This window comes from Polypterus senegalus, chromosome 9 (assembly GCF_016835505.1).
Source record: "Polypterus senegalus isolate Bchr_013 chromosome 9, ASM1683550v1, whole genome shotgun sequence".
NCBI classification, from domain to species: Eukaryota; Metazoa; Chordata; class Cladistia; order Polypteriformes; family Polypteridae; genus Polypterus; species Polypterus senegalus.
In genome coordinates, this window is record NC_053162.1 from 12,625,912 (window position 1) to 12,648,443 (window position 22,532).

Below are 22,532 nucleotides of genomic sequence, written 5' to 3' on the forward strand. Positions count from 1 at the left end.
TTTTTATCTAAATGTATAGTCTTAGTTTTTAATGACCGGACAGTATACAATCTAAAAGAAAAGGGAACTAGAGACAGCAAGAGATTGCACAGATAAAACACCCAGAATCAAAGCTTTTAGCTGCAGCTATCCATCACCAGAATCATTGTGTAACATCACAAGATCCAGTATCCCACATGTCTTCAGGTATAAAGAATGGTATGTCCAAGGGACATGAGACCAGAGAGAGAGAGAGAGAAAGAGAGAAACATCAGAGACATAGAGAAAGACTTAGTTTCCATCAGAGAGTTCTATTCATTAGGATGCTGAAGATTTCATCCATGCATCAACCGACTGCTGCATTTCAACAAGCTTCTGGGAAGACACCATCTTATAACAATAATGTTTCTTTTGCTGCTAATTTTCAGTAAGCTTTCTAACTTAAAGGCAATGGTGCAGTTAAAACAAACCTTACATCCTGACATTACTATTCATTTGCATCCTGTTGTACTTTCCTCTGCTGTTATTATATAATAAATATATTAATAATTCCTACTTTGCTGTTACATTGCAGGCATTTCTTAAGTGACTGAAGTAATAAAGTAAATACTGGGCACCTGATGTGAGAAGACTGAAACTTTCTTTCTCAGAGGGTTAGCAGGCTGAGAGAGACATTCCTAATAGAGAGCAGCTGGATAGAAGTAACTCATCACTGGTTGGTAAGTGGCATTAGCCAAGGTGTACCAGCCTTCATGTATTTAGGTTATTCTCGGGAACCAAAGTAACCTTTAGATCTTGATTATACCTGGTGACACCTGTATGCTTTTAATGCCAAAGATGAGTCACCTTGTGGAGTGCTGAGGAGTGATAGGCCGTGTAGGCATCATTTATAATCAATGTTTAAGTGGATAGGGCCTATGTGTAGAGTATGTGTCTTTCTGCGTGTGTGTGTGAGAGTAGACCAAACGAAAAATTAACTTCATGTGTTCCAAGGATTGTTCATGTTTGCTTGGCTTTCTTTTGGATCTTGTAGATTTTGATAGAGAATTTTGATTTTGGATCTCACACTTGGTTTTTTATTGCTTTTAAGTGAGCAGATTAGGCGTATCCTTTTTGATTGTTTGCTTCTTTTTAAAGTAAATCCTACATAAAGTATTTTCTTAAATCTTTGAATATTAAAATTGCATTATTTTTGTATTGTGAATCAGGGGTTTCCATGGTTCCCCTCTTCCATTTTGAGAATTACAAGTTTTTGTGGTTTGCAGTCCTAGGTTTTGAAAGAAAGGTATAATTTATTAAAATGAAGAGTTTCTTGAGATTCATGAAGCTAAACAACAAAACCAATATGCTGAAATTGGTAAATTTCTTTTTTAAACATATTTGTTCTGTTTAACTCTGGTTAACTCTGTTTAGGTCATATTATCTCAGGGCATAACGTGAGCTACCATAGTTATGCTGATAACACACAGCTGTATTTATAAATAGCACCTGATGACACCGACTCTGTTGTTTCACTAACACTATGTCTTACTTGTGTTTCTGAATGGATGAGTAGTAATTTTCTCAAGCTAAATAAAGAGAAAACTGAAATTTTAGTGATTGGCAAAAATGGATCTAATGAGATTATTAGAAATAAACTTGATGCATTTGGATTAAAAGTCAAGACGGAGGTAAAGAATTTAGGGGTAATTATTGACTCTGACCTGAATTTTAAATCACATATTAATCAGATCACTAGGACAGCATTTTTTCACTTAAGAAATATAGCAAAAGTTACACCTCTTATAACACTGCAAGATGCAGAGAAATTAGTTCACGCGTTTGTTTTCAGTCGGCTAGATTACTGTAACGCACTCCTCTCAGGACTACCCAAAAATGACATAAATCGATTGCAACTAGTGCAGAATGCAGCTGCTAGAATCCTAACTAGAAAAAGAAAATCCGAGCACATTTCTCCAGTTTTGATGTCACTACACTGGTTACCTGTGTCATTTAGAATTGACTTTAAAATACTGCTTATGGTTTACAAATCCTTAAATAATCTCGTTCCATCTTATATTTCAGAATGTCTGACACCTTACACTCCAAATCGTAACCTTAGATCTTCAAATGAGTGTCTCCTTAGAATTCCAAGAGCTAAACTTAAAAGAAGCGGTGAGTCGGCCTTCTGCTGTTATGCACCTAAAATCTGGAATAGCCTGCCAATAGGAATTCGCCAGGCTAATACAGTGGAGCACTTTAAAAAACTGATAAAAACACATTACTTTAACATGGCTTTCTCATAGCTTCATTTTAGTTTAATCCTGATGCTCTGTATATTCAATTAATTATCATTACTATTCATGGTGGCTCCAAAATCCGTATTGCACCACCACCACCTAATCAAAGCACCTTGGTGTTCCTACATTGATGGATTAATGGGCAGAAGTCCACGTGACTGTCATCATCAATTCCTTCCATGAGAACCCTGTATACAATGAGGACTGATCATTTATGTTAGGTAGAATGCCTAGAGGGGGTTGGGTGGTCTCATGGCCTGGAACCCCTGCAGATTTTATTTTTTCTCCAGCCATCTGGAATTTTTTTTGTTTTTTCTGTCCTCCCTGGCCATCAGACCTTACTTTTATTCTATGTTAATTAGTGTTCTCTTATTTTAATTCTTACTTTGTCTTTTTTTCTCTTTCTTCATCATTTAAAGCACTTTGAGCTACATTATTTGTATGAAAATGTGCTATATAAATAAAGGTTGTTGTTGTTGTTGCCAAAATTATTTTTCATCTCTGGATAGTTATCACTATAAGATATTTATGTGTAAATTTATCACAACTAGATTTAGGGTATATGCTTGCCACTGTATTTTCTTTTAAACACAGCATTTTTAAATGAAAATTATCTCCGTCCACACTAGACTTTTCACATTGTTTATGAAAATATTTCTGTTGACACTAAAACAATGAAAAAAGCATTTGACATAAACATTTGCCTACACTGAACATTACAGCAGCCAGGAACTTATTTGCCTTTGTAAATGTATGCAGCATTCAAACTGTACAAAACACGACTCTTCTGTCTTTATCTTGTTAATACGGTTTTCTTCTGTGAAGGGTGACCAACCAGATAATGAGCAGGATCCAATCAGGGAAGGGCCACAACACAAGCACACACAAATCAAGACCATGATTAGAGTCGACATTTTCACCCATACACATTGAAATTCTGAGCTGGCATTTTCAGAAGTGTGTGGTTCTAGAAAACGCCTTCTAAGGTCTCGATTTTTTGAGGGTTAAAAATGCGGAGGTAGCGTGGAAGAAAGGCAAAAATGAAAACTAACATCTGCATTTATAAACAAAAACATACTAGTATACTGTAGATGTAGACTTACTCATTGCACTAAAGTGTATGGTTCCTTATGTGAATTCAATTGAAGCATCTTTATGGATTAATATTGGCTTGGGTCTATTTCATGACGAAAAAGTCAAAGGTATTTCAAAAGGTATTCATCAGTGCACATCTTAGCCTAATGGTGTGTTAAATAGTGGTGATGACCAGAGACAGATGTCATTAGATGAAAGAAATTTAAACCCTAACCCTGACCAGTGATGTTTGCCTATCTCTTTCTGGTCATACAGATCATCTGCTCTATTATGTTTTAAAGTACCAGCATGGGACGTTCTCCTCGACACTGTTGTAAGGCCCCAGCCATGCTGCAGATACACTTGTAACATAAAGTTGCACTTTGACCATGGGTAGTGTTTAGGTAGTGTTTTTTCCCCTAACAATAGCAATACCACCAATCTTTTCTAACATAGGTTTCATCTTAGCTTCCATGTTGGATGAACTGAGTTGTTCTGATCTCATCTCTCCTTTATAAGGTCCTGATGACATATGACTGGAAGTCATCTTCCTTTAGTTTTGGACCTTTGGGGGTTCCTCTTGAAAAGAAAGAAGCACTAGTTATGTTATAAGACATCCAGAGTTCCTTGTCATGTTCCCTCAAGCTTTCCCTATGCTCCCAAATTGGACTTCTCATGGAAGCAATGATATACTGCAGGTAGAAGAAACCTTAATTATAAATTTACTCTGAAACAAATTTATACTTTTTATATTTTTATCCATACTTTTAAAAATAAAGGTGCCGGAGCTCCTCTTCAGAGCGATGCCATAGGAGAACTGCTTTTGCTTCTTTTAAGAACCATCCACATAAAGGTTCTAGAAATATCTTCTATTTATTTAGATCAGTAATAGGCTCTATAAATAACCGTGATTATTTAATAGCAGAGTTATAAAATAATTATAGTTTAATGATTTTGAAAATACTCTTGCTGCACACAACCACATTGACTAAGTTCAGTTTTTTCATGATCTGTTAATACCCCTTAAATGTAAAACATTTAACAAAAATTTATGGAGCATTGTGTAGTTCCTAGAAAAATCTTATCATCAGGAGTACTGTGTGCAGGAAAAGTACAAATCATACTCTCAATATAAGTGAATTATATTTGAATTTGAAAAAGCTAGATAGGAATCTAATCCAAGTCTTTAAAATTTTGAAAAGTATTGATTAAGTTGATTCAATAAATTTCTTTAATTAAAATAGTGACTTATATATCCAAAAATACCAGTAAAAAATAGTGGAAGGAGCACTTTTACACAAAACAGGCCTGACGATCTAATAAAATCTATATAGGTACGTAGGTAAAATGGAGACCCTGACTGCATTTTTAAAAGATATCAGGATGAGGTATTTGGATACTGAGATACTCAGTAAACTAGTCCATTGCCTAAAGCCAGAGTCATGTCTCATGACTTCTAGTTAGAGGGAATGTCAAACTTGACTGCCATTGTTGATCTTGTTTCCTGAAATTGTCAGATTAACTGACTATAAATCACAAGGGGGTGACAAATTGAGTGACTCCATGATGATTTTCCAGCACAGTTTCACATTTCCAGAACATCACAAACTTGCCCCTTTTTGTGACAGGCAAGAATGTGCTGCCGGACAAAGCTGGTGCTTTACATATACAATGAGTTCAGCAGCAATCTCTTCCTTTTTTTTCTTTAGTGACAAATAAAACATAAGACATCAGACCCATGAGTTTCTTTTCTGTTTATGAAGTCCAAAACTTTGGCATTCCTTATTCCTTGTAGTTGCAATATTTGAATTGTACTTCTGGGTGGGTGTTCATTGGTTGTCAGCTCTCATACACACAAAGCCCACCCCTACAACTTAAGACAAAATTAATTTTATTTAGGCAACATGCAAATTGGATGGACTTAGTCACTGGGGATATCACACTACATGACTAGAGGTCATGGGGGTATACCACTGCTCCCAAGTCATTAAGATGATATAAATAAAGTCTAAAACTCACTGGAAAAATAGTGTAACATGACAGAACGTTAATGAAAAAAGGCAGATGGACTGCTATCCACTCATTTCTAAAATTTCTCACTATATTTCTTATGTTTTACATACTTACCATAATATAGTGGACTCAGATATTATTCAGACCTCTTCACTTTCTGCACACTGTATCGTGTGATAGATTTAATTTGAAATGGATAAATATGAAATTTTTAACCATCAATCCACACTCAATAAGCCATGTTTTCAGAAAGGTTTGCAAATTTATTAAAAATCAAAACTGAAATCTCTCATTTATAAAAGACTCTTAATTCAAAACTTTGTAGAAGCCTCTTTGGCAGCAATTCCAGCTTTGAGTCTTTTTTGGTATGACTCTACACCCTTGCGCACCTGATTTTGCCAGTTCATCTCTTTTTTCTCTCAAGTTCCATTAGACTAGAGAGAAAGTGTCTGTAAAGTGTCATAATCAGGTCTGTCCACAGATGTCCCATGGGGTTTAGGTTTGGGTTTTGGTCGGGCCACTCAAGGAAAGTCAGAGATTTGTTCCAAAACCACTATAGCATTGTCTTGGCTGTATGCTTTGTGTCATTGCTGTGCTGAAAGGTGAACTGTCAAACCAGTCTCAGATGGAATACACTCTTGAGAAGGTTTTCTTCAAGGACATGTCTGTATTTGGCTTCCTCAATTCTGACCAGTGTCCCTGTCCCTGCACTGAGAAGCAACACCATAGCATGATGATGTCAGCACCATGTATCATTATAGGGATGGCATTAGGCAGGTAATGAGCAGTGCATGGTCTTTGCTAAGCATAGTGCTTGGAGTTCTACCCAAAGAGTTTAATTGTTGTCTCATCAGACCAGAGAAATGTTTGACTGATGCTCTCAGAGTCAATCAAACTGACATATGCCTTTTACTTAGGGTGGCTTTCATGCAGCCACTCTACCATAAACGCCTGATTGATGGAGTGTTGCCTGATTACTCAGATTGGCTACACAGCCAAATCTAAGAAGAGTACCGGTGGTTTCAGTCTTCTTCCATTTCAGTTATCGAGACCACTATGCTTCTGTGAACACTCAAAGGTTTACAAAAGGTTCTGATTTTTATCATTAATGTCTACATGTCTACAGAGAGTTCCATAGACTTCATGGCTTAGTTTTTGTCCTGACATATAGTGTGAATTATGGGACCTTATATACACAGGTACATGTGGTCATTTTTAAACTACAGTATGTCCAATCAATTCAATTTGCCATAGGTAGACTTCAATAAAATTCTTAAAGATAAAAAGGCAAGCACAATGCACTGGACTACAGTTTGAAGTGCCACATAAAAGGGTCTGAATACTTAAAGAAAAAAGATGTTTCAGTTTTTGGTTTATAGTAATCTAGCCATGGTACCTGGTGAAAACAGGTAAGAGAATGATTCAAAAATGATTCTTACATCCCTTACATGTACCTTTAGCACCTTTCATCTGTATTTGAGTTTGTGAACGTTTCTTAATTGGCACTCCCACTTTCAAATACATTCTGGTAAAACCTGCTTCTCAGACTCTGTCATTATTTGTGAGTAGGATTTCTCACCTCCAGTCCAGATTTATACTTGTCATCTTTGAAGGCGACTCTCTCAGCTTACTTCTACTTGTATGTCTCGCATACTTCCCCTTTCGTCACGACAACAAAGTTAAAATGGCCAAGCATATTAAATCCATATTAACCTAGCAGATTGCACAGAGGGACTAAATGTACAACACAATAAAGTGTGCAGAAAGTGAGGGGCTCTAAAAACGTTCTGAATCCTCTGTACGTCCATTTACAAACCTGCTTAATCTAGTTGAGGGTAACAGGAGGACCTAAGGCTGGCAGCACTGGGCACAAGCCCTGTACAGGTTGCCAGCCCTTAGCAGGGTTTACCCACACACACATATTCACACTAGCTGTTTGGAGTGAAAAATTAACCATACGTACACATCTTTGTGGACATGAAGGGAAACCTTTAGGAAAGCCCAGAGCTGAATCCTTGCTCAGGATGCTGGATCCAATAAGCAGTAGCTTTAACTCTTTTTTTAGTTGCAATAGGAATCTGTCTTTTTTCAAATATTCATCTTACTCTTCAGAGCGAGAGAGAGAGAGAGAGGCTTGGGGTGAAAGCACAGGGTCAGCTATTTCTGCAGTACCCATGGAGCAAATGCAGTTTAAATGCCATGCCCAAGAGCATTCCTTCTGGCATTTCTAGGATTCAGTTCTGCAACCTTCCAGTTACTAGCACAGATCGCTTAGCCAGAGAACCACCACTACATGACTGTTTCACATTTATCCCTAATTGGAATTTATATAAAAATAAATGTTGTTGTTGTTGAATTGTTACATGTAGTCAATTGTTCTGTAGCTTGTACCCAGAGCTGCTGCAATAGGTTGAGGGATCCCAAGACTTAATAATGACACTTTCCATTTTTTAAGAATAGTTTTCAAAACCCTTCAAAAAAGGCTGCTATATGCACAGTGTACAGTACAAACTGTACAAATGTTTAACATTTAAGTTCTGGGTATTCTACATATCATATGCAACACTTTTTGCTTACTATACATTTAACAGATTTAAATTTAGTACTTACTGTAGTCATTTTCAAAACTGTCAAATCAAGAGGTTTCTGCTAAGTACAGGCTGCTCTCAGCACCCAGATGTTTGTACATCTGGCTAGCAATGATATAGACAGAACCAACTGTATTGCTACTTTGACTGAACACAACTGTAGCTTTATAACCACAATCATCCATTAATGTCTTTTGTGGAACTCATTGCATATCGTCAGTTCAAAAACGGAATTTGTTTCCTATAAATGTTATATGTTGGTTTGATTTAATGTAATAAACAATCCATCAACTTTGAGATGACATTAATGATAGTTCTTCACAGACTAACTTTAAATAATCCACACCAAAAAACATCTAACAGCTTACTGCCTTGTTTAACTGCAGCTTTCTTTGTATATTTCTCTGGCAATCATCTGAACTATATAAAAAAATATTTATAACATTAAACAATTTGCATTTGTTTTAAGTATGCAATCACGTCACAATCACAATAATAGAATTCCTATCATAGCAATAATTCTAATTTGATGAGAGTTAAATTTGTATCTAATATATACAGTGCCAATAAAACATATTCAGCCCCTTCAAATTTTTCACTTTTTGTTTTTATACTGCATTGAATCAGAGAGGATTTTAATTTGCCTTTTTTGACACTGATCAACAGAAAATGACTTTAATGTCCAAGTAAAAACAGATCTCTGCAAATAACTGATTGCATAAGTATTTAATCCCTTCAGGTTATTACTGTGTTTTGCAGATGCACCTTTGGCAGCCATAATAGCACTTTTTGCACAGGTCTCTCTGTCCAACAGATTTGTAAATGTGTCATTTTCACCTGTTCTTCTTTGCAAAACTGCTCAAGCTATTTTAGTTTGCATGGTGATTATGAGTGAACAGCCTTGTTTAAGTGCAGCCACAAATTGGCAGTTGGATTAAGATCTAGACCCGACCAATCTATGAAATTAACATTATTATTTTAAGCCATTCCTGTATAGGTTTGGCTTTATGCTTGGACTTGTTGACTTAAAGGAAAACATATTTTCTACAAAGGTTCAGGTTTCCTGCAGATTACATCAGGTTTCCCTTTAGGATTTCCCTTTAATTTGCTTCATTCATTCTTCCCTTATAAGCTCTCCAGGACCTGCTGTGGAGAAGCACCCCCACAGTCTGATATTGTCACCACCCTGCTTCACAATGATAATGTGTAATAACGTGATAGTGCGCAGTGTAACATGGCGTTTAATCTGATGGCCAAAATCTTAATTTTGGTCTCAGCAGAACATAGAACTTTCTTCTAGCTGACTTCAGAGTTCCACGTGCCTTCTGCTGAGGTGTCATGTGTGTTTTTTTTATTAACAGTGGCTTTCACTTTGCCACTCTTTCACAAAGCTGCATAGTGACACACCCAAACAACAGTTGTTGTCTGCACTGTCTCACTAATCTCAGCCGCTGTAGTTTACAGTAAAACACTTCAGAGTTCTCAGAGGTCTCTTTGTGGCCTCCATGTCCTGATTATAGCAAGGACATAATGGGGCAGGAGCCCAGAGCCACAAGAAAATAATTTTTAACAGCAAATTTGCTGGGTTTGCTGGTGACCTTGTTTGCTGAATTACTTTCTGAAAATCCACCTTATGTGCTAGTTTAGGAAAACTTTCTTAGGAAAAACTCCAGCCTAACTGGAGGTTTTTTTTCTATTCTCCTGGCCATTCAAACTTGCCTTTTTCCCTTATATACTGTATAATATTATTGTCTAATCTTGTTTGTTTATAAGTTCCTTTTATTTTATTTTGTAAAGCACTTTGAGCTCCATTATTTGTAGGAAAACATGCTATATAAATAAATGTTATTGCTGTTGTTCTTTTTTCTTAGTGCCCCATGATGCTTTGCGAGGCTAGCATGACAGATGTTGCGCGTTTCTAAGTGGTTCTGGGATAGATCACTATGGCAATGGCTGATGTGTTTGCTCCAAAACAACAAACAAATATGAAATTATAGTAAGATGGTAAATATTTTCTACTCTTTCATTTCACCATATAATGAAAAAACAATGTTATTTTTAGATTCCTTGAAATTCATAACCTCTATTTGAATGCATATGTATTAAAAATCCATCCAGGAAAAGCTATAAAATATTAACAAAAACAGCTAATCAAAACAAGAACGCTGACCTCTTTCTTCACAGACTATTGTCATTTTATTTTTTGTAATTTTTCTGAGCCACTGTCGGATATATTGTTGTGCATGCACATTGGAGAATCACCTTCTGGGCTCATCAAAGGTACGTAATACCACTCCAGGACAAAACCCCACCCCTTCTGCTCAAAGCCCTACAAAGTCCAGACATCCCCAGAAGGAGGTGTCTTATTTGGTTTCAAGCTGACAGCCAGTAAGGCTTTAACCTCTATTTATTTTTCTGTTTTCTACATCTTCATGCTCTTGTTTTTTGTATTCATTGCAGTTGAATTAAACAGGGTGCCCCAATATTTCTTTGGTCTCTATCCTTACTCTTACTTGACCACTATATACAAAGCTCTGAGACCTTGAAGTTGAAGTGTGCAGCACTTACAGCATTTTGTGAAGGTAGGGCCCAAAAAATGTCTGTAGCTCAGGGGCCCCACCCTCCTTAATCTGTCCCTGGTGGCTTAATCTGTCCCTGGTGGCCTTCCTTGCTATTCTTCTTCTTTCTCAATCAATCAGTTTTTGTGGATGGCCTGCTTTAGATAGATTTACAGTTGTGCCAAATTCTTTCAATTTCTTAATGACAAGCTAACTGGATATCCACTGACTTGGATATTTTCTTGTATCTGTCCCCAGATATGTGCTTTTCATTGAGTTCCTTGGAGTGTTTTTGTTGTCTTTATTCTGTAGGTTAGGCCACCATTCTGACTCACCACAATTTGTGCCTTTAACATTCAGATGCATTTAGACAACAATCAACTGAAACCCTAGACAGGTGATCTCCATCGACCTAATTCTATGACTTCTAAAATCAGTTGGCTGCACCACTTTAGGCATGTTATACTGAAGATTCATTATGCAGTTACTTTGTATTTTATATCTGTAAATTAATTTAGACCACTTGGCAGAGATCTGTTTTCACTTGGACATTAAAGAGTCTTTTTACCTTGATCAATCTCATAAACACCTAATCCAAATTACTTTGATTCAATGTTGCCCCACAATAAAATGTAAAAATGTTCAAAGGGTGAATTTATAGTCACTGTATAATCTCTGAATAGCTAAAATAAATGTCAAAATTCTTGTCCAGGATTGGATTTTTCCATGCACCTGAGGAAAACTCTCCACAACCCTTCAATGGATAAAGGATATCCAGAAAAAGGGACAGCTATCTTCTTCTTCTTCCTCTATTTGGGGTCGATGTTTTCTAGGTTTGGGATTTTTTTTTATAGCCGGATGCCTTTTCTGACAGCAACCCTTCCCATTTATCTGCTATAATACATTAAATTACTAAATTTTCAAATAGGTCAGAGTCCAATATGGAAGCAAATTGGAAGCAGCCCTGGACAGAGTGTCAGTCCATTTCAGACATCCACACACATACCAAACACATGTAAGGCCAATTTGGAAGCAACAATGATGAAACCTGCATGTCTTTTGGGTAACTGGAGGAAATTCTCTACAGACACAGGAAAAATTTGCACAGGACTCACACAAAAGATCTACAAAGAAGCAGTTTTACACACTACACCATGGTGCCACTGATTGAGAAAGTAGTCATATGTAAAATATGGGAATAATAAAGGCATTCTAAAAATATAAAAGGGCTAAACTGAGGATGATATACAGGACTTCCCTGGGAACACACAGTATGTTCACTATAATATAGGAGGTGCAGGTCTGATTTTGTTCTGGATGTGGAAAAGTGGAACAATTCTTTGTTTGTGCTCAGGTATTTAGTCTTAATCAGACTGGATTTTTCTTTAAACCCTAAATACAAAGAGGACTGTTTCATTTATGTTAGGTAGAATGCCCAGAGGGGACTGGGCGGTCCCATGGCCTGGAACCCCTGAAGATTTTATTTTTTCTCTCCAGCCGTCTGGAGTGTTTTTTGGTTTTTTTGTCCTTCCTGGCCATCGGACCTTACTCTTATTCTATGTTAATTAGTGTTTTATTATTCTAATTCTTACTTTGTCTTTTTTTCATCATGTAAAGCACTTTGAGCTACATTATTTGTATGAAAATGTGCTATAGAAATAAATGTTGTTGTTGTTGTTGTTTGTGGAGAAGACTTATGACTGCACACTCAAACTCAAATTATCTTACTAGTAGTGCTGCAAAGAGACAAGGTACCATAGCTACTTGACCAGATTAATCTAAGTTAGTTACAGTTGTTTGGACACATAGTGTATATGTTCAGTAGAACTTACCAAGATGGATATAAAAGGACTGGCAAACCATAAGAAGACATAGGAGAAAACTAAAGGATTGTATCTTACAGTTAGCTTTGGAATTTCCCAGTAGGAACTGTAATACTGTTACTTGGAAAAGTGAGGACTGGCCTGCTCTGCTCAACATATTTAATTTGTGGCCCTCACCTGGACATAGAAGTGCTGGAGGAGAAAGACAAGTTGCATAAATCAACTGTGGGACTTGCTAAGATAAATAAATTTAACTCAAAAATACAGAGATGCACAGAGCTAGACTCCATTCAAATAATTATCTAATTATGAAAGACATCTGCTTGAAGCAGATCCCATAGGCAAATGAAAGAAATGTGCATGCTTTTATCTTTTTGTATTGTATATTAAGCTGCTGCCCTTGTCCAAGGTTACTTATATGGTAAGGATATGGTAAAATTATTAAAGATTTTTTTTTACAGTTGGAACACAGGCGGGATAAATGACTTGTTCAGGGTCACACAGTGAACCAGAAATAGGACCTGAACCATCAACCTTTTGATTTAAGGGAATACTCCACCCCAAAATTGTATTTTTATCTTCTTTGTACCCTGGGTGGCACGGTGGGTAGCGCTGCTGCCTCGCAGTTAGAAGACCTGGGTTCACTTACCGGGACCTCCCTGCGTGGAGTTTCCATGTTCTCACCGTGTCTGTGTGGGTTTCCTCTGTGTGCTCCAGTTTTCTCCCACAGTCCAAAGACATGTAGGTTTGGTGCATTGGCAATCCTAAATTGATGCTGCGTGTGTATGCCCTGTGGTGGGTTGGCACCCTGCCCGGGGTTTGTTTCTTGCCTTGTTGGCTGTGATTGGCTCCAGCAGACCCCTGTGACCCTGTAGTTAGGATATAGTGGGTTGGATAATGGATGTTTTGTACCCCATGTTGTTTACAGCGATGGCTAATAACATTTTTAAACCCATGTTTTCATGAAGAATGGAAGTCAAAAAGTTTATGATACAAAAGGGCCAGTTCTGAACAAAAACCTAACAATATTCAAATATCCATGAAAACAGTCTAAGTTTGCAGTACTTGTGTTGTATAATCCATATGTCAGTTATTCAGCAATATGCTAAAGTATTGAAAAGCAAACACTATTGCTTACTGAAGAATGTTGTATAACAAGCTAAGTCACTAAAAATAGTGATTGAAATAAGCTTTGGGAAACTGCACTTGTATTATTAGATCCTCCTATGGAAGGGTGACCAGCCTTAGTCGCAGAGGATTGCTGTGGTTGTAAGCTTTCACTCGTACTTAATTTGATGCAAGTCCTTGTTACAAACTAATTGAATTGTTCAGATACACAAATATGACAAAAAGTACATGGACACCCCTTCAAATTACTGGTTTCAGGTGTTTCAGCTGCACCCATTGTTAAAAGTGTATTAAACCAAGCACATGGCCATGCATTCTCCATTGACAAACACTGGCAGTACACTCTTAAAAATAAACATTCTTTAATGGCATTTTATGGTTCCTCGTAGAACTACTGCTGGACAAAGCAAAATTTCATTCTGGGAAGGGTTCTTTGAATATGAAGTTGGTTCTTAGTGCTTTGAAAAACTTAATAATAATAGTAATATGTACATTGTAAAAAATGGCTTTTAATTTTACAGTGTAAAACTGCTAAATAGCGAAGGTAAACAACTGTAAAATGGTAAAATACTGTTTCAGTATCAAAGAAACACTGAAATGAAACATACAGACCAATACACTATTTTTTACATTGTTACCCCATAAAGATATATATTCTTTTTCTGTTTAAATAAGGGTAACCACAGCACCATAAAGCACAATAATGCCACCCTATACCTTCCATTTTACTGCACCAACCTGTTAAAAGAAAAGTTGCTGTTTGTTGACCATGTGCAGTTTGCTCTAATCCACTGTCACATGGTTACCAAGAATACATTTTCTTTAACTTTAAACAGCTACCTACATTAATTTAACTCAAAATTATCACATGTATTTGCTTTATGTAGCCGTTTCTACAATATTACTTTTAATTAATATTTACCCGACTTAAAATAAGTTTGTATGGTTGCTATATACAGTAGGATGCATTTTTTCAGAACTTAAACATTTTCTGTTTTTTTAGGCACTGATTTCTAAATTTGCATAAAAATATGATATTTGCATAAGGAAACACGTTCTTTTACCATATTGTTTATGGTGAACTGCATACCTTTGCACAGTGGAGAAAAAAACTTAGAGTTAGCAAACTTATTTCTCCCTGAGTGAGGAAGGTTTTTTTGAGGTTATGGAAGCTGATTTATGGTGGGTTGTTTTCAATAAACTGGTAAACTTATAGGGCACCATACATCACAAGAGCAAACTTTACTTTAACACCAGACAATGTGCAATAACTTCATTATGCATTGAATTGATTTTTGTTACTTTATTGATGCAAAGTATATACTGAGCTGTGCTTCTAATGGAATTTTTGATGGTTTAATTCAATTAATAGTTAAACATTAATTTCTATTGTAATGTGCTGTAAAAGAAAAAAGTTAACACAGAGCTTGAAAAAGTGATACCGTAGACCTAAAAATATTGTCAATATATATTTTTTATGGTAAAATTCTGGCAACTACACCTGCCCTTTTTACCGTAAATGTAACTTTTTTTACAGTGTAGGAAAAAAAATGAAATCTTTAATGTTTGGCAGGCTACCTAGAAGGACACTAACAGATTAAGAAAACCTGGACTTAGCCTGTATTATTGTATGCAGAAAGAGTCTTTTAAAAATCAGGACCTATTGGCATTTCACAAATCTGTTACCATCTACAGTATTCATTGTTATCTACTGTATAAGGCCTGTTATGGATCTAAAGAAATAAAAGTTCTTTCTGGAACCTTTCATGTGGTTGGGTCTTTTGAGAACCAAAATGGTTCACCCATAGCATCGCACTGACGAACCACTCTGCCACCTTAATCTCAAAGAGTGCAGATTGGAAATTTTAAAAGATCTACAGCAGAATGATTTGAGCTGACTTTAAATGTGGCACAATCGTAGGATACCATATTTGCCACCAGTCAGTTCGTAAAACTGCTGCTTTGCTGGATCCACCCTGCTAACTATAAGTGCTATTATTGTGAAGTGCATCTAGGACCAACAACAGCTCAGCAATGAAGTGGCAGAGCAGTACTGAAGCGCACAGAGCATAAAAATTATCTATCTTCTGTTGCATCAATCTCATCAGCTTTCCAAACTGCCTCTGGAAGCGACAGCAGCACCAGAAGTGGGTGTTGAAAGCTTCATGAAATGATTTTCCAAGTCTTAGGTCACTGTGCACTGTGACAAGCGTCGGCTGGAGTGGTTTAAAGCAGTTGACTCTGAAGCAATGGAAACAAGTCTGACGTATCACACTTCACTATCTGCCAGCATATATATATATATATATATATATATATATATATATATATATATATATATATATACACACACATATACAGCAAGCACTCAAATATAACAGATACGCAAAGCGACACATTAATCCATCGTAGATTTTAAGTGACGAAAAACGGATAATTAACTCCGATTTTTTGCTACTGTCTGAGGTTTCAGAAATAAGTTATTTACAAAAATTAACTGAATTGAAAACGATTAATGCATTCAATTGAAAATCGATAAATGTATGGCACCACATAGGCATAATCCTATTCACTAATCTTTTAAACTATATTCTGTTAGCATCATTGCTGCTAATTAAATCTCTTTCAGTTTGAAACATTACACGTAGAAATATCATGCCTTTTTAATCTAGACTGTAGCCGAATATTTAGCCGGGTTACACGTGGTTATTAAAATAAGTATGTGATATCCGCAACATGTTTATATTGAAATCCAATGTCATCTTCCCCGCGCAAAATTCAAAACAGCTTCCGCTTACGTAATTGGTGTACGAGGAAAGAAAAGTTATTTGCATTTACACTTCTGTTAAATGTGATCGCTCTCGGTTTCTGGACACCTCTGAACGAGGTCCGAACGATCCGATTACAAGAGCGTCTGTTTTTTAATGTGGCCATGTGCTATCCGATCGTGATCGAATCAAAACAGAAACGCATGTTTAGGCACAGTGCCTTTGAGAACTGTGAAAAATTGGAAGTTAGGCAAAATACCCTTCCCAAACTATTGGGAATTCAACGTACCCGCGTCACAAATGAATGAGACGTGATGCCGATAGAAACATTGTCCAAAACACTGTCGCACAACAAAGCACTCTGGGAAGTGTAGTTCAATTCACCGCCACTTCTTCCTTCGTGCAATTAGACTTTGGCCAGTAATGACTACATTACCCATAGATCAACTAGGCAGTGGCGCTTTGGTAGGCGCCTTGTGACCATGGCGTTTCTTGGAGCAGTTTGACGCAGACTAGTGGGAAAATACACTGAGATAATTAATCTGTTATTCGCTGTTGCACTCCTAACCCCGGATAATTTGAAAAGCAAATATGGGGTCGCGAATAAAGTAAGGGTTTTGTGTATTTTCTTTTGTGTGTTATCTTATGAAGAAGCACCTTCTAGGTGGAGTTTATAGAATGTCAGATATAGCCAGGCCTCGTAGAGGTTTGGACTTGTTGCCGTTTAGGGGTTATTTGTGGCACACAGACACGTTATTTTGATTTAATAAACGAGACATTAATGGATAATGAACTAGGCACGGAATGTCACCTGAGACTGAGCGATACACAGCCTGAAGTAACACAGAGCACGTAGGCTATTGACGAGCGGTGCGGAATTATTGAATGAAAACAAAATAATAGTAGAGCATTTTTGGTCATCATTTCTTTGGGCAGTTAAATGCTTTAATCTTTACACACTTCTGAATTTGCTTTTAGTAGAAATGGTTAGCTTTGGCAGTAATTGAAGTGCAGTTTTATACATTATATAATGCATATAATCTATACGTAACTGTTGCATCAAGCTAATATTTTTATTCAGATATATTCAGAATAATCAGACAGCTGCTTCTTAATATGGTTGTCTATAAATGTTGGACTTTCAGTGTCACAGGTTTGCCATTTTACAAGTATCAGCGGCCCCATTAAGCTTTACTTAAAGCAACACCCATAAATACTTTGACAATAACTTCAAGTTTCATCACGTTTGCCTTGAAGCATCATGCATTATTCAGATTGCGTGCATATTCTGGAGTTAAACTTTTCAGTTAGCCTTCTCAGTTATTGCATTATTCTTCTACCATTCATTTTTTTACTTCTATGAATGGATCTTTAATAAGGATAATTTGTTTTGCATTCTTCTACCCATTCAGTGCTGCAGGCCAGTTCCACGTGTAGTTAGCAGTAAGGCATACGATGCCAGATTTAGATGCCGTTTCCGTTAGTACTGTAATCAGATAGGAACAGGCAGATGGAGAGACAGTAATACACACACCATTTGGACCCAGTGGTGGCTTCTGGGGGGTGTTTAAATTTTCTTACCTGTTTTGTGTGATGTTCTACAGATGTCTCTGGTTTCTTTTGTGTTTGAATTTTCTTACCTGTTTTGTGTGATGTTCTACAGATGTCTCTGGTTTCTTTTGTGTTTGAATTTTCTTACCTGTTTTGTGTGAGGTTCTACAGATGTCTCTGGTTTCTTTTGTCAGTCCTAGAAAATGCATTTCTGTTGATTGGCCACTCTTTATTGGCCTTGGTTGAGTGAGTGTAACTTTGTATTGATAGCCCAGGATTGTTTCTTGTTAGTGCACAATTCTGGATAGTCCTCAAAACCTAGTACTGGTTTAACTTAGTTTGATGGGTGAAATTTGGCAATATGCCAACTGCTGTCCAGTGTTTGTTATTAAGCTACCAGGCTTAAATTCATTTAATAATTTACTTTAATCTATTTTATGTTTTTCCATTTTATTTTGTAATGTGTAATGACTTTACTTACTTAATTACACTGATGTAGTTTTGTTTTGGTATGTGAAAGTGAAAATAGTGCAAGTCCTCCTTATGAATGTACCCCTGTTTCAAAGTTCTGTCATAAACAAAAAGAAAGCAGTCCTTTCATAAAAATTAGAATTATGGTCTGAAGGTTAGTTAAATATTTATATGTTATATATCAGGTAATATACGTGAATGCTTGCTTGCATGAATGACTACTGTGAAATAAAAGGTCTTACAAGTGTCAGAATAGATATTTATGTGGGATGGGATGGTTAGGTAGATTGGTGATGCAAACTGGCTCTAGTCTGCGTGTGTGTGTGTGTGATCACCCTGTGATGGACTGGCATCCTGTGCAGGGATTGTTTCTGCCTTGCAGTCTATGCGTACAGGGATTGGCGCCAGCTTCCTTGCAACCCTTCTCAGGAGGAAAGTAAGTTTGGAAGATGAATGGAAGAGACGCAAGTCATTTTTCCAAGGCAACAATTTGTTTGCCATACCGCTTCTTTCATAGAAGGTTTGTGTAGTGTAATAGGAAAGGCAAAGACACTTTGTGCTTAAATTTGTGTCAGTGCCCTCAGATAAAGTGTTTGCTTACACATTGGTAACCGCTGAAAGAATAATGGAAAGGCATTCAGGAAAAGAATACCAAGCCATCCTTCCTTTATTTTTTTTTTAAATCATTCATCGTTTAACAGACTCATTTAACTTATTTTTTATAGGGTCAGAAATCTATATTAACAGTATTGGCAACAAGGTTAGAGCCATCTCTAGGTCAGGTACTAATCCACTGCAGAGCACACTTGCTTACAGGTGCCAATTACTTTAGGAAACAGGACTTTAGAATTTAGGTAGAATTTGGCTAAAATAATGTACTTTAAGCATATTATAGTTAAATGAGTGTTTTTTAGTGTTAAATTTAAAATTAGTTTTCACAGAGAAAATGTTTATTGTTTAAAGAAGACAAGTGTTAAAGCTCTGGACTGTTAATCTCAATCTACAGGCCTTGTATCCAGCAATAACTTAATGACATTTTAAGTAAAAAGTTTTATCGAAAATGTAGACTTGTCGAAGTTATAAAAAATAAAAAAGCAGAAAGCATGTGGCTAACAGTATATTTAACATATGGATTTGATCTAAATTATTTGTGTTTTGGTAATGACGAAACAAAAACGACATATTAGCATGTTAAAATAGTCTTCATTCTGGAAGTTAAATAATTGAAGTAGAAGTTAGGCATTAAAGAATGTTTCTTTGATGAGATTTTAAAGGTTCTACAGTGAAATCAAGCTTCATGTGTTCCTTCAAGGCTTGGTTGTACAGTTTTAATATATTTTCTCCTTTGGTTAATTTTTTTATGTGTTAGTGTGAAACAAGAAAATATATTGGTTTTCCTTTTTTTTTCCAGTTTTCTTGCAGATATATCAATAATGTCTTTTACATGTAACTTTTCTCACTTTTCTCTCCTCACCTTTACATTTTCATGAATGATATTTTTCTTTTTACTATTTCATATCACCATTGTAACTGTACTTCATTTTTATTTTTAAATGGCCATGCTGAGCAGTGGTTTTAGGCCTGGTAGGTCTGAATAAAAAAGAAAACAAAAAAAAAAAGCAGGCATCTGTTCTTTGGGCACTCAGTAAGGCATTGCATTGCCATCCTTACTTATTGCCATCTCTGAGAGTAGAACAGTAGAGTTGCTGACACAATACTTGTAGGTGTCTGATGTAACTGGAGGAGTAATGCTTTATGCTTGTTTGTATGTTTTTTATGTACATCTGTTAATCCTATTGTTTGTTATATTTGTCACAAAGCTAAGTTGGCTTAGAATCTGGTACTTTGGGGAAACCAATATCATTGTTGAATGACTAACAAAACGTTTGTCCAGTTTAAATGTAGTGATGAACGTTGGGGTGATAGATAATTTTTTTTTTTTTGGAAGCTGTGTGTCCTCCTTAAGTAGTAATCTTTCTTCCATTATTTACAGAGACAATCCCGAAACAACCTTTGAAGTTTATGTCGAAGTGATGCACCCGGGGTTCAGTAACTCAGGTAAAGACCACCTAATTCATGTGTGTTTGTGAATTTAATACTTTGATCTTTTTAAAGTAAATTCAAAGCATTCATATTCTTTATTCTTGTCTTACTTGTATCACTGTATAATCTGTTACAGTCTGAAACAATATAATAGTAGTATTAAAAAAAAAAAAACAACAATTTGGTAGCTTTGATTAGTTAGTTTGTGGCCAGCAAAGCACGTTTTTCTTGGTATTTCCTGTTGGACTCTTTTCATTAATTTCAGTTATTGTCTACATAAGTATATGCAGTACCTTATATAAAGAATCCTGATATTCCTTGATCTGCTTTGCTGCATGATTTTCATTTCTTGACAAGCAAGCTTCAATTTGAAATGATGTTTTAAAGCTCTTTTATTTGTGGGAGTAAGGCAGAACTAACAGTTAAGGGCATAAAGACAATACCATCAATATTTTTTATTTCATAGATGAATTAAACATTATGTAAATATGTAACGGTTGTAGAAAAAGGGCGTGAGGGTATTGTGGGAGGATGAGTCAATAGACTGGGGGTATACAATGATATACTAGTGTTATATATTAAATTCAGTTTCAGTGGTCATGGATACTTTGTGGTAGCTCAAAATAACTAATAACCATCCTCTCTCTCTCTCTCTCTCTCTCTCTCTCTCTCTATATATATATATATATATATATATATATATATATATATATATATATAAATTACAAAGAAAGGGAAAAAAGTAGGTATTATAGAAAAACACTTCAGCCACAAACTTGTCTAACTATTGTTGTACTCATAGCTAAGCACAAAGTATTGTACAATTAAGTCCAAGTACTGTACAGTAGTTACCAGTGCATAATTTATGTGATTAATAATAATGAACAGAATTTTTTTTAGCAGTTTTTACAGAAGTGAAACAGAAAAATCAAAATATAACCCAACTAGTAGCTCATCATAAGTCAATGCCTATGCAAGTGTTAAGTATAATCACAATTCATTAGCCTGATCGTAAACTATTTTTCCAGAGACAAGTAGTTAAATAATATTGTGAACACCTTGAATGCAGCAGGTAAATATACATTTTTAATATAAAAGATCTTCTTTCTGCTAAAGTATCTCAAGGAGGGCATAACTCTTCTTCAGGGTCTAAGATATATAAAGACAAATAAATGTAGCCATGTCTATAATTACAATGCTGTTATACACAGAACTTGCATATACTGTATTTCACATAGATCATATTCAAACTTACAAATCTTGGGTTAAAGTGATATTCCTTACTATAAATACCAATAAAGAATAACATGTACAAATGAATTTAGGGAGAAAAACAGGGAAAAGTACATAACTCCTACTTTGCTTTAGTAGATTTATATGGATCATGTAGCTATTTAGAAGTCTGGGGTCTAATTTGTTTCTTGAATTAACCAGACATATCACCCTACCAACTAGAACATTAAGGAATAATAACCCAAATGTAAAAACAAAAGGCTTAACAACTTATAAGTGTGTCTAATTTGAAGCATTAAATCTTTTGATTTCAGAAAACTTTGTATATGTGTTTCTAAAGCAAGTTTATGACAACAAAGGAGTTTGGAAGTAATACATTTTCTTACAGATTCTTGACTCAGAATGTATCTGACATCTTGCAGCCCTCACAAGAAGATGTCACTGTCATAAAAACAAGTAAAATGAGGGGTATATATACGTTTAATAAATCCCCTAAAAGTAAAAAAAGGAAGCAAGGATCCAAACACTTACATTATAGCAGTAAGGTTCAGCAAAGAGGCTAACTGTATTATTGTCTAATGAGTCTGTAATATTGCTAATAATGAAATGATAGCTTATTTATCTAACTACTGTGAAAACTTATAACCTAAGCACTTAAAGCACTCAAAACAACAATGGCAGCTGAACCATTTACCACTTAAGTGAGCTACATGAAATCATACTCCCTGGGGATGAAAGTTTCCCAGGGATGGAGATAAGAAATGAGATGAAGATTCATTTTAAAATGGCAGAATATCATAAAAAAATGTAGTGAAATGATGTAGATATATTATTTTACAATATGTGCACAGGAGGTGAGAATTTATGGACACTTGTGGCTTGTAAATGGATGTATTTGGTCAGTTTCAAGGCTTCTTTTCACATTTCGACCAGCACCCCATTTGAAACTGCAAAAGCAGAGATGGTATTTATTATAATGCATACAAAATACCTCAATGAAGACCAGAATTTCCAGTGCCGAATA

At 35.9% G+C, this 22,532-nt stretch overlaps 1 protein-coding gene across 7 annotated transcripts in view; it reads left to right on the forward strand.

Annotated features, from left to right (window-relative positions):
- The first annotated feature begins 585 nt into the window (after positions 1-585).
- dennd1a (DENN/MADD domain containing 1A) overlaps positions 586-22,532 on the forward strand; it is a 1,078,084-nt gene continuing 1,056,137 nt past the window's right edge. For 6 of the 7 annotated variants that reach the window (XR_005634853.1, XM_039762705.1, XM_039762708.1 and 3 more), the window contains exons 1-2: positions 16,677-16,818; positions 20,226-20,290. Coding sequence is in view for 6 of the 7 variants with exons in the window: in XM_039762705.1 (XP_039618639.1) it covers positions 16,802-16,818; positions 20,226-20,290 (82 nt within the window). In the remaining variant the exon portion in view is untranslated. Of the gene's footprint in view, positions 699-16,676; positions 16,819-20,225; positions 20,291-22,532 lie in introns of those variants that run through there. The other variant, XM_039762706.1, reaches the window with a different exon arrangement.